The sequence below is a fragment of the Protopterus annectens genome, chromosome 6.part0, assembly GCF_019279795.1.
Source record: "Protopterus annectens isolate FY-2018-M chromosome 6.part0, PAN1.0, whole genome shotgun sequence".
In the NCBI taxonomy this organism is placed as follows: domain Eukaryota; kingdom Metazoa; phylum Chordata; order Ceratodontiformes; family Protopteridae; genus Protopterus; species Protopterus annectens.
This window is the reverse complement of record NC_056737.1, coordinates 723,659,231-723,672,755: the sequence shown is the minus strand read 5'-3', so window position 1 is coordinate 723,672,755 and position 13,525 is coordinate 723,659,231. Positions and strand designations below refer to the sequence as shown.

At 40.3% G+C, this 13,525-nt stretch overlaps 1 protein-coding gene across 3 annotated transcripts in view; it reads left to right on the top strand.

Annotated features, from left to right (window-relative positions):
• WDHD1 (WD repeat and HMG-box DNA binding protein 1) overlaps window positions 1–13,525 on the top strand; it is a 2,322,801-nt gene that overhangs the window by 1,753,124 nt on the left and 556,152 nt on the right. For all 3 annotated transcript variants that reach the window (XM_044074408.1, XM_044074407.1, XM_044074406.1), the window contains exons 18-19: window positions 3,642–3,773; window positions 6,559–6,773. In XM_044074408.1, coding sequence (XP_043930343.1) covers window positions 3,642–3,773; window positions 6,559–6,773 — 347 coding nt within the window. The remainder of the gene's footprint in view (window positions 1–3,641; window positions 3,774–6,558; window positions 6,774–13,525) is intronic.

Genomic DNA, 13,525 nt, shown 5'->3' with positions numbered 1-13,525 from the left:
GTAATTATTCTTGCTGAACCAGATGTTAGGCCCCAGGCATCTTGCTCAGGTCACTGTTTAGCCATTGCACAAAGGGAAGGAGGTATCCCCATGCAGTTGTTGGAGGATGTCCACATTAGAAAAATAAACCCTAGAGCCATCCACCAGAAGGGTACTAAACCTGTGGCTGCCATTAATCAACAAAAAGATGTCACTGTTCTAACAATTTGAACACAGTGGAAAGGGCACTATTAAGAGAAATTTGTGACAATACTGAAATAAGGGTTATGAAACCCGACAAAGGCGGTGGCCTGGTTATCATGAACTATAATTCTTACATAAATAAAATGTTTACCCTATTATATGGTGAATACCTACTGTGAAGTTGGTTTGAATGAGAAGAACATTTGCTATAGCAAGGAGGATGTTATGCTGGAAGAATTGCTCATGAACCAACAAATCCACCCGGAGGAACATCATTACTTGTTAGTTAAACATCCTAAAATACCTACAATATTTGGTGTCCCCAAGTTACACAAAGACCTAGTTGACCCCCCCATTTAGACCCATTGTGGATGCTCGGGCATCTAAAACATTTCCCATTGCTAAATATATTGAAAGTAAATTAAAAAATATTTTGAAGGACTGCCCTTAGATACTTAAGACTCCTGGAATTTTTCTATCTAAAATCAAGAAAAAATATGTATACTGATAATCTGATCTTTATCACAATTGATGTTCGGGACTTATTCTCTATCATACCTCCTGACACAAGTATTGATTGGTTTTACCAATATCTTTGCCAGTACACTACCCTAAATCATAACACCATCTTAACAATTAGACCACTTATGGAACTAGTGTTAGATACCAACATTATTACCTTTGAACAACAGTATTTAAACAAGTTAAGGTGGTAGCAATGGGGGCAGCCTGTGCCCCCATCTTTGCGAACATAGTACTGGCATTTTGGGAAAAAGATATTATTTTTAATTGTCCTTATGCTAACTCATGGACATTTTACGGTCGTTACCTGGATGATATTATCATTTTGTGGAACAGCGATATGACAGAACTAGAAGGCTTTCTTGAATTCCTGAACACCGGCACAGATGTTCTTGAATTTACACATTCTGTTAGTGTTACAGAGGTAAATTATTTAGACATTACCATCAAGAAAGATGTGGTCAATAAACATTTCACCTCTACTGTTTTCTGCAAGACCACCTACTCTAATAGCCTCCTACATTTTGATAGATACTACCCCCTGCACCAAAAGAAGGCTTTAGTAAAAGGACAAAGGGGGTACGGCCTGCCAGGATGATATCTGAATATGATCAATTTATAAGCAAATTGAGACCCTTAAAGGGATGTTACTACATAGAGGTTATCCAGATAATTATATAAACACCATCCTTCAGGAGGTAATAAGAGAGCTAGTGGCTATTTTTTTCCCTTCTTGGTACAGGGGAAGGGTTATCAAACAAGGAAAATCAAGAGACTAAGACATTCCATAAAATATCTGCAATTTTCGAGTTTAATCCTCATTTTTACAGCATTAGGAATATTATTGAACATAACTGGAAGATTTTTAGAATTGATGTAGAACAGGCACAGTTGTTAGGCCCTGTGTTTCCAACATTGTATATAAAAAGGAATGTAGCATCAAAAATATGTTGGAAAGGCAGAAGTGTGATCCTGATATAGGGGCAATGATCGTTAAATGCTGCTATTGCCTACATTGCCGATATATCATTGAAGCCAAGGAGATTTGTATTCCCAATTATGGGAGGCACACTATACAAAGGAAAGTCTCCTGCAGTAGTAAAGGAGTGGTGTACTTTGCCCTATGTACCCAATGTCCGAGTTTTTACATTAGTAAAACTAAAAATGTGTTTAGAATTAGAATTTACCAACACTACTATGACATCAGTAGGAAAGATGTTAAAAATGCATTAGCAGGACATATAGTATCCAGTGAAGGACATGGGTTCAGATTCATTATTATTGTATAGGTTAGGATGGGTGAAAGAGGTAGGCCACTCAACGATTACCTAGAAATGGCTGAGCTTAGATGGCAAATTAGGACAAATGCATCTGAAGCACCGGGTCTTAATAGTGCAGTATCCATCAGCTCTGTTCTCAGGCTCAAGGCACAATTTCTTATATGAGAGTCATCGATACGTACTATTAGGGTAGGATGCTAATAAACAACAAATACATATATACTTTCATATGCATAAATATTGACATCTGTTGCTTTGATTATTTTAACTTATTAAAGGATATATTTAATTGTCAAGTATCTTTATATGTTTTTAATCACATTTTTTTTTTTACTGTGAGTGCAATATATATATATATATATATATATATATATATATATATATATATATATATATATAAATATATATATATATTTGTTGCTCTTTAAATGTTTCTATGTCCTTTCAGGACATTATTTTATTAATTAGTTAATGATGCCGACTAATTTGTTGGAATAGCATATATAAGGCTGTTGGGTAATGTGCTGTGTTATTTTGAAGAAGTTTCTATTCAAGAGACGAAAGCGCTCAATAAACATTGTGTGGATTGGATCCTGGTCTCCTGTTTTAAGCTAAGGAGGAAGTTCGGGTTCCACTGCCTGTAAATGGAAAATTATGTCACAATCTTTCGGAAACTGCTACAGAAAAATATTTGTCATGTTCTAACAACAACCGGCAAGTACTCTGAATGTGACCAGAATAGAGAGATTCTTTGTAATACTTTCATTTCATTGTTGAAGACTTTTGGAGGTCTTAACATAGCAAATCAGTTCTTTAAACATGCTACATATCCTGCATCATAACACTTTGCAAATTCATGTAAACATCCTGCAGTTATTCATTGTAACTTTGCAGAACAGTAATGTCATTATGGAAGTGACTACGGTCATTTCTGCTTCTACCATTTGGCAACAATCTTCAAGTGTAACTGCGTTGTGGAAGTGACTGTGTTCCTACAGCCCACTTAACCTTTACTGACTCTATTCTGTAGCCTGTGCTTAATGGATAATTTATTGCAGCATGGTATGTGATAGTTGATTATGCATGACATTTTAAGTGGGCATTTTGAAGATTCAGTATGCTTAACAGAGCTGTGCTGCTGGATGAACTAGTTGTAAAATTCCAGTTGCAGTTTAAATTATAAATGCCTCTTGTTAAACTAAAACTGTGTACGTCTGTGATCACTGAAAGTTTTAGAAGGGTTAGATGAGACATTAAACCAAGGTCCCATCTGCCTGAGTTGGTCATAGCACAGGTGGATGTGAAGGATACCGCAGCAATTATCAGAAAGTGTAGGAGGTCTTTTCTCTATGTACAGCATTTACAAATTATCTACACTTATAAAAGCAGAGGTTCCCAGTGCCCTGGCCAAATTTATCCTAATCTGTATAACCTGCACCTCAGATCTGCCCTGCAAATAGGACATAGAACTAGTGGGAGTAACCTAGTCAATAAAACATAAAATAAATAAAGAAGGTAAGTAAGTGCTTATATACTTGGTCAGTGCTGTAATACTGTTTTATAACTGAAGTTATTTTCAAGCATTTTTTTTTTCAGATCTTTAAAACTGTTCATTGTAAATTACTTAAATTCTTGCTTTTTTGTTTTATTTTTCAGGAACAGTTCTGGCGATCCATGCTGTTCCAGAATCATTTTGATTATCTGGCAGCCAGTGGGTATGAGTATGATGAGAATGCTAAGGATCAAGCAGTGAAAGAGCAACAGGAACTTTTGATGAAAATGTTTGCTGTAAGTATACTGTAGTCTTCAAAAGCTTGAGCAAAACATAAATACCTAAACTTTAAATGTTAACTTGTTGCCTTATTTTGATTGTGTGCTACAATTCTTTCTTACTTAGAGGAGACATAATTTACTTGTTGCGGATAGAATATTGGAACGTTTATTATGAACTAATGCTGCTGTTTGGCTGCATTCATTGTTGAGATAACTGCCCAGCTCTGCTGTACTCAAGTGCTGCTCCTGTATATTACAGCAGATAACACTGGATGCTTTCCAGACTCTTAATTTATTAAAACATCACCCATACTATTTGTTGTCTCTTTCTTTTTTCCTTTGTACATTGCGTAAACTAACATAGCTATCGTACCCAAGTGTGCAGTATCCTATAAGTGTCCATTACTTGACACACAAAGATATGTAGCGTGTATAATGCTTTTAGTTTGGAATTTGCCAGTTTCATGCAAGACTGTCATGATCCAAAAGAAAAATAAAAGAAGTTGCAACTGCTGAAAATCTGTATAGGAAAAAAATGAGTGAAAATTTGGAGTGGAGGGGGTGCTGATATATAGAGTTGATGTTTGCATAAAACAACATTTTTTTGAGAATTAGTTCATTCCGAAACACTGAGGAAGTCTGTACCGCATGATGCAAGAAGAATGTAAGGTGTTTGTAATGAAAGGATTGTAGAAGATGGGCTTTAACTAGAGAGGTATCTGTTAAACAAGCTTATAGCTTAACCAACAGTGTGTCAAGTAGGCAGACTTTGCAATCTTTACCTACTACATAAATATGTTTCTTTAGATGTTATATTATTTCACATTCACTTACTGTATACTTAAAGTTATACAACCAGTTGTAAACTGGAAAATGCACCTTCAGTTTTTTTTTTTTTGTTTGTTTTTGTGTTTTGGAAACCAGGTGCAACCCTTGGAATCCACCAGTCTAGTCCCAAAAGAGGGGCTACAGCACAGGGAAGTTAACTGGAGAGCAGAGGGCATTATACAGTGGGAGCATTTGAGGAGATAACTAATGCACAATAAAATATCCTGCTAACCTAATACTTACTGTTGCCATGTTACTTTCAGCTTATTCCATAACATCTTGATTTAAAATATGTAGGATTAACAGACTGAATTTTGTAAAATTGCTCTGATCCAGGACAGTAAGGTAGGAACCTGGGTGCTGGGAATTGGACATCCTTATTCTCATATTGATCAGTGAGGATATTGTAATTCCTATAGCTTGTCCTGACAGCCTTTTTGTTAATATTGAAATCTGCATACATAAAATGAGTTGGGGGTGTAGGATTGGTGCAACTAGTGATATGTAAAGTGGGCAGTACTAGTGGAGGACACATGCATTCTTTAAGTCAACAGTGTATGGTACAAGTATTAGGCAGCAGTTATATAAAGAGTTAACAAAATGGCAGTAAACTGGGAGCTTGTCTAATAGCTCAACAAATAGGTAGATTGGACCAGATAATTTTTTGCCATTAGATTTCACTTAGAAGGTGGAGAGCTCATTCTTAATTCCTTAGTATAATCTCTGAGCTACTGTGCCACTTCCATGCTGAAACCACTTGTGCTAGCTGTTTTTAAACTAAAATAGGAATAATGTAACACAGTGATTAGCAGCAGTGTGAAGTTTGATAACACAAAGCAGTATACAGTAAAACAAATTCCAAATAGTGCAGGCATACAGCAATAAACAACCAGTTTAGCTCTATACTATGTAGGTTTATGAATGTAAACGAAAGACGCAGCGTGCTATAAAAAAAGCGTTTTTCAATTTTGTTTCACTAGAGTTAGATGAGAAACTGATGAACACTGAAAAGCCTTCCTTTTCATGAACTGACTTGTGACTAATGTGGACTGGGACATTTGTTCATCTAGGTTGTTTTGTGATAGTGTTCCACAGAAAAAAACATGATGTCCCCGATTTTGTAGCTAACCAATTTCTTTTGGGGATTTTAAGTATCACAGAAAGCTTGATTCTGTGTGTGTGTGCATGAATTGAGTGATTGATATTGGAAGAACAAACTGTTTATAGCACATACCAAAAAAAGGCTTAAATGTCAGTACACTTGACCACGCTAGTAGCCATTACTTTATCCAAGTTATTAGTCTAAACACAAATGAGCATAACAAGTCATCACTTAACATCTGAATGTTTAAATATGTTGTGTAACACTTGAATTTTCAGGAGAGAATCAGCTATTTAGCATTTACACCTTGTAGATAGAATATTGGAAAATTTATTATGAACTAATGCTGCTGTTTGGCTGCATTCATTGTCGAGATAAGTGTCCAGCTCTGCTGTACTCAAGTGCTGCTCCTGTATATTACAAGTAGATACACTGGATGCTTTCCAGCATCTTAATGTATTAAACCATCACCCATATTTGTCATTTAACAGTATGCAGAGGAATCTAAATGACTTGCAGTATACATTTGCTGTATAATTAATGAAGAAAAGTGTGATTTTTTTTTTATTTAACTAGCTGTGCTGGTTACTAGGCTACTAGATGAACAAAAAAAGCTTCATGTATCATTGTTTAGAGAGTATACATTTGTTCTTTATATGAATTTTAAAAATGTCAACAGGAATTAAATGTCCATTGTGTTCCTTTATCATGCTATCACACACTGTCAGCCTGCTCTTTCCTTTCACTGTTACAGAATTTGTTGGCGTTTTTTTCTGTTAATTGCATTCTGTTATTTAAGGATTGATTTTTGTCAAGTGAGTGTGTCTGATGCTGAATATTTTATTTACTTTCATCCTAATTTCTTGACAGCTCTCTTGTAAGCTGGAGCGTGAGTTCCGATGTGTAGAGTTAGCTGAGCTCATGACTCAGAACGTTGTGAACCTGGCTATCAAATATGCATCCCGTTCAAAGCGACTGTTGCTAGCACAGCGATTAAATGAACTGGCCTTGGAAAAAGCTGCTGAACAGGCAGCTGCAGAAGAGGAGGAGGAGAAAGAAGATTTTAGAGCCAGACTGAATGCTGGGTAATTTTTAAATATTAAATATACTTATTTGTATACAACAAAACATTTTTCTGAGATAAAGCATGCATCACACATAGGAAGCTTCTGAGGTGTAGCTCAGTCCAGATGATGTTCGTGTTTCACTGTTGCAGTCATCACATTTGGGTTATCTGCCTGCAGGTAGCCCTCAGCCGGCCTGAGTACCAGAGTCTTCAGATTTCTGCATTTGATGCTGTTGCTTCTTCCATGACGTCAAGTCGTCAGGGGTATAAAACATGCAGCTGATGCCATTACACCAGTTGGTGCCCGAAGCAGAAGCAGTTCGCAAGTGCCAGTCAGCCGTCTCCTGAAATATTCGTTTTCGAGTTTCAGACCTGTAGTCTTCAAAGAAGATAAGTACCCCGTTGGGGAGCCTTTTTCTTGCTCTAACTGATGTCAGTAAAAGTTAACAATTTTCTTGCCTGGGGAAAGCAAATACCTCATAGAGATTTTCATTCTTAAAGCATCCCCAGGCCCAGACCACGACTTCCCTCACTGTCGGTTTTGTGCCTTGTTCAACGCCTGAACTATTCGTCGGGCTATTTTTGAAGCCAAATACTTTCGTACTCTATCTCCGTACTCCAGAATGGTTTCGTTAAGACATCCGACTACCGATCTTCCAAAAAAAGTAAGGATAAAGACAGAGACTGCATATGTCCAAAACTGCTGACGATGCTTCCGTTAAGCTAGTCATCGGTCCGCCGGTACTCAGTGAGGTGCTTTCGCAGCCCCTGATGCCCGCTACTTCAGATTTGCAGGCCTCTACTGAGACCCATTTGGAGTCCGGTATGCCGCGAGATGCTTCTTCAACTATGGAACCTGCGGATGTCTCTACCTTGGATGGGTCCGGAGCCGCTGTGCAGGCACCAGCTTCTGAGGGTGTATTCAGGCCTACAGACATTCATATTAAACCGACGCCATAGTTTCCATCCAGAAGTTCTGAATTCCTCAGGCCAAAAACTCATGCTACGCCTAGAAAACCGACAACCAAATTGCAGACTCAGGCCCATATGCCTCAAAAACAAATGCTTAGAATGGCTGAAGACCTTGTTACCTTAATTAGGGGAAGCCAGCCTTCCCCCTCTGCGAGACCTAGAACTGATTTCCTTTCTGGTTCTTCTGATCAGGACTCTGACATCTCTGCTCCTTCTGATTACCAGGATTTGCCCTTATCTACTTATGAGGATGAGGATTCTGATGCAGAGGATTCCATTCCCTCTGCTTCCCCTCCAGAAGATTTTCTTTCAGTGAAACCTTGCATACTCTTAGGGAGCATTTCTGCTGGGAAAGCCAGGATTATTCTGAGTCCAAAAAGAGACAGGGAATTTTTACTCCCGCCTCAACACAGGCCTTTAGCTATCCCTCCTGTTCTGGACATTGTAGATGATGCTTTCTTGGAATCTAGCCTTGCCCCAGACACTTCCTCCAGCTCCCAGAAAACCTGACCGGTACTACAGAGTACCTGACTCAAACAAGTTCCTTTTCAAGAATCCTTCTGCGGATCCAGAGACCATTTTCCAAGGACCAAAAGGCATTAAGGCTACTGCTGCCAAAAATAATACCCCTTCTGATAGAGATTCTAGAGCCGTAGACAGATGGGGTAAGAAGGTATACACTTCTGCTACTTTGGCCATTAGGGCTTTAAATTGCCAGTTTCATATGTTATAAGTATTAGCAGCATATTATGGGACTACTTAAACAGAAAATTATATTGATTCCTGACTGTGCTGAACACAAAGACTTGCAAAATTTAATGCATTCTACAGAACAAGTTGGTAAACATACTTTGCAATGTGGTTTTGACGCTTTAGAAGCATCTTACAGGGCTGCTGTCACTGGGTCTGTACTTAGAAGGCATGCTTGGCTTACGGAACAAAACTTGCCAAATCATGTTAAAGCTAAATTACTGGATGCTCCCTTAAACCAAGACCACCTTTTTGGCAACAAAGCAAAAGTCCTCAAAAGGATGGAGGAAAAAGCTAAATCTATGCAAACTGTTACAGATTTCTTACAAGTACAGCCTCCCAGATTCAGTAGGTATTGACCTTCAAAGAACTGGTCCTTTCCAGTCCCTTCCAGGCCTTCTCAGTCCCTTCCAGGCCTTCTCAGTCCAAACCCAGGAACAGCAGACCACCAAGGCTACAATCTCAGGCTACGCACAGATCTAAGCAGTAGGGAGCTCCCACTTCCAAAGCAGGGAGTAGTAAGCCACCCCCCTACGGAAAAATGGCACAATGACTTAACCTTAACCCTTCCAAGCCCTGCTCAACTACCTCCTCTCTTAGGGGGAAAGCTTGCTCTGCATGCAAAAAACTGGGAACTCATTACCCAGGAGAAATGGGTTTTGAACATAGTTTCCCAAGGATACAGATTCCACTTCCACACACTACCAACCCCAAATGGTTGGCCAGACCTACACCCAAATCAATGGGCAGAGGCCCAACAGCAGGTTCTCTGTCTTCTCAGTATCAGAGCTGTTCAGCCTGTCCCAGCAGAACAAAGGGGGCAAGGTTTTTTTATTCAAGACTTTTTGTGGTACCCAGAAAAGACAACAATTGGCCTCCTATCCTGGACCTTTCTATTCTCAACACCTTTCTGGTGGTTCCAAAATTCAAAATGCTAACTCTTCAGCAGCTTCTTCCTATGCTAGCCAAGTATGCCTGACTGGCAACCCTAGACTTAAAGGAAGCTTACCTGCACATCCCAATAAGAGGATCCTGCAGACAGTTCCTACGTTTCAGGACGGGCTCCATGCACTTTCAGTTCTCTGCACTTCCTTTTGGCTTATCTACTGTGCCCAGGGTGTTCACAAAGTGTCTAGCTCCAGCCATTGCATTTTGCAGGCAGAGAAATATACAAATTTACCCATACTTGGACGATTGTCTGATTCAGGCAGAAAGCCAGGACTTGCTGTTACAACATCTGGCATTCTTAAAGAAACTTCTGATCTCACTGGGGTACTCCATCAGTGAAAAGAAATCTCACCTAGTACTCTGCCAACAGATTGTATTCCTCGGAGCAAGTGTTAACACAACTTCATAGATGGCATTCCTCACTCCAGAGAAACAAATTTATCTGACAACCTACTTCAAACTATTGGCCACAAACCCCCGGCTGTCTGCAAGAAAAATACTGCAAGCTCTGAGGTTCATGGCCTCTTGCAGTCTACTAATTCCATATGCAAGACTGCATATGAGGAAACTCCAATGGTATCTAAAAAGCCTATGGTGTCAACATTCTCAGGACCTGGAAACAATGATTCCTATCTTTCCTTGTATAAGGACAGAGTTCCTTTGGTGGGCAGAGGCCTGCTACCACAAGGGACTCCCTTTCACTCTACCCCCTGCCACCCAAACCCTAACAGATGCGTCAGACTATGCATGGGGGGCTCACATGGCAGGGCAGTGCATTCAGGGCAAATGGAACCCGAGACAGATGCACCTGCTTATCAATCAGAAAGAAATGTTAGCTGTACAGAATGCTCTGACAGCCTTCAAAGACTGTACTCCTCCAGGACAACTATTGGTAAAGACAGACAACACCACAGTTATGTGGTACATAAACAAGCAGGGGGGAGCCCACTCGTACCCTCTCTGCAAACTAGCCATGGCTCTGAGGAACACAGCCTTGAGCTACCAAGTACACCTACAAGCGCAATTCCTGCCAGGCAAACTAAATTCACTGACAGATGACTTAAGCAGAAATCTCATGGACCCACACGAATGGAAACTAGAACCCAAAATATTCAACCTCTTGAGGAACAAATGGGGGACTCCAGAGGTAGACCTGTTTGCCTACCCTCAAAACTACCAGTTGAACAAATTCTGCACAAGAACTCCCCACAGTCAAGCTTGGAAAGTAGATGCCCTGTCCTTTCGGTTTATCCCTTTCCCCCTCTGCCTCTCCTCTCGAAGGTTCTACTAAAGATCAAACAGGACAAGCCAAGGACAACACTGATTGCACCAGACTGGTCACGCCAGCACTGGTACCCCCTCTTGTGCCGTATGACACTGCTACAACCATGGCACTTTCCTCAGACCCTTTCCCTGCTGTCCCAGTAGAAGGGTGAGATTCTGCACTCTCAGCTTCAAACCCTGAACCGTGCAGCCTGGCTAATTCCTTGAGCTCTCCTTTAGCATCCCTCAGTAAGCAGGTGCTGGATGTCATTCTGGAAGCAAGGAGGCCTAGTACTAGAAAATCCCATGCTGAAAAGTGGAAAAGATACTGTTCCTGGAGCCAGGCTCAGGGGATGGCCACAACGGTGCCCAGCTTACCTCATATTCTAGAGTACTTAACAGAAATGCTCCACAAGGGCCTATCCTTTTCGTCAATTAAAATTCATGCCTCTGCCATTTCAGCACATTATAATACTGAGCCACCCCTCTTCTCTCACCCCTTGCTAAAACAATTCCTTAGAGGGGCCAAAAATGTAAGACCCCCCCCCCCCCCGGGCGTGCTCCCACTCCAGCCTGGGACCTTAACTTTGTATTGGAAAAGCTCACTCTTCCCCCATTTGAGCCAGCTGCAACAGCAGAGTTGAAATTCCTTTCTTGGAAAACAGCCTTCCTTCTAGCCATCACTTCAGCAAGAAGAGTGTCTGAATTACAGGCCCTCATGGCAGTGGAACCATTCATTATCTTCCATGCGGACAGGGTTTCCCTCGGGACTAATCCTTCCTTTATGCCCAAGGTGGTGTCTAGTATGGCCCTAAATCAGTCCATTCATTTGCCTACGCTTTTCGCTAATCCACAAAACAAAGCGGAACGAATACTGCACTCTCTGGACGTGCACAGATAACTTAGATTCTGTTTGGACAGGAGTAAGCCTCTTAGAAAATGTGAACAGCTGCTAGTTGGCTTTGCTGCAGGGGCAGAAGGGAAGGCCATTTCAAAGCAAACCATTTCCAAATGGATAGCCCATTATATTCATTTCTGCTACAAGCACCATGGAAAACCTACCCCACAGGGGATAAGATCACATTACATCAGGGCTGCATCTACCGCTACAGCATTTCTCAGAGGAATCCCTACCAGGGACATCCTAGAAGCTGCTACCTGGAGCTCTGTACATACCTTCAAGCATTACCACATGCCTATCTTTTCTAAATCCAGAGCTGGATTTGCCACTGCAGTCTTACAAGGCTTAATAGCTGGTCCTAATGCTTTTTAACTTCCTCCTCCCTTCCTTAGCTTTGAGAATCAACCCAAATGTGATGACTGCAACAGTGAAACACGAAGAACATAGTACAGTTGTGTACACTTACCATAAATGTAGATGTTCGAGTGTATTCACTGTTGCAGTCCTGGTTACCCTCCCTCCAGCCCCCTGACTTCTCTTGGCTCTACCTTTCTTTCTTGTTTGGTATATTTATTTTTTCTTGTGTATTTGCTTTTTGATGGGGGTGTAACGTACCATGTAATTGCTTCCTATTGTGGGGGCACCTGACATCTGGGGCAAGAAAAACTGTTGTAATGGCATCGGCTGCATGTTTTATACCCCTGACGACCTGACGTCATGGAAGAAGTGACAGCATGCGACACAGAAATCCAAAGACACTGGTATTCAGGGCCGGCTGAGGGCTACCTGCAGGCAGATAACCCAAATGTGATGACTGCAACAGTGAATGCACTCGAACATCTACATTTATGGTAAGTGTACACAACTGTACTTTTTCCACAAGTTCTACATTGTGTTTGACTCCATGTGTTTATCAGCTCTGGAAAAATGGAGGACAGGTCTCTGTATTCCCTGATCTTTTTCAGTGTAGGTAATTGATGGTTGTCTTTTAGGAGCTGGATTTTGGAACTTTACATATCTCAGGTCTGTACTTCCCCCCTATTCAGTATCTTCATTTTTATTTAATATAAATTAGATTTGGCTAAGCAAGTATCACTTGTCCTTTGTCCTTAGCAAACACTAATATCAAAGCTAATTGATGCAAGAATTTTTGCATATGATTTGGAATGAGCCTCAGCCAGGCAGACATTAGTCTTCACACCAGGTATTTTCAGCTGTTAGATATCTCTGTTGGTACATGGTTGTACCCTCACACCATAGCTATTTGAGGGTAACCCAGCTACAAAAGGATATAAACAGATGCTTTTCTCATTTCTTTTTGCCATCCGAACTACACATTAGTTCCATTGTAGTTTTATTAGTTACTTCACAGCCTAGGTTGCTGGATATGTTGTGTTAAACTGCCCTGCAAAAAGATCTTTAATAAGTTTTAACAATGCCTAGTAGTGGCTGAAAGTAAGTAGCTTATCCATCACTTCCAAGAAAAATTCATTAATGATGTTCAGCACTGTGCCACAACTTAAAATAGTCCAGATTTTCTGTATTCTTGATCCTTTAAACTAGCCTGTTGCTCAGCTTCTCCATTAAAAATTCCTAAACATCTTGCTTTCAAACAGTCATTCTTCCTCCATTACCACATTGAATTGTCTGATAAGAAAATCTTTTATCAGTTAAGCTGTGCAGTGAGTGTTTATTTTCAAACTTGAGCACATCCTTCTGGTAATCACAGTTGACTCCCCATAACACTGCCTTCATATTAAAAGAGGTTAGCCAAATGTATAGATTCCTGTTTCTTGTCAACAACTGCATTAGTTTTTACTGCAGAAATCATGTTGGTAGTTTGACTGGGAGGGACTATTCTATAGTTATCTTCCCTCATATTTAATCTGCCAATTGGGAATGCTGCCCCCCAACCTACAGACTATGTTTTAAAAAAG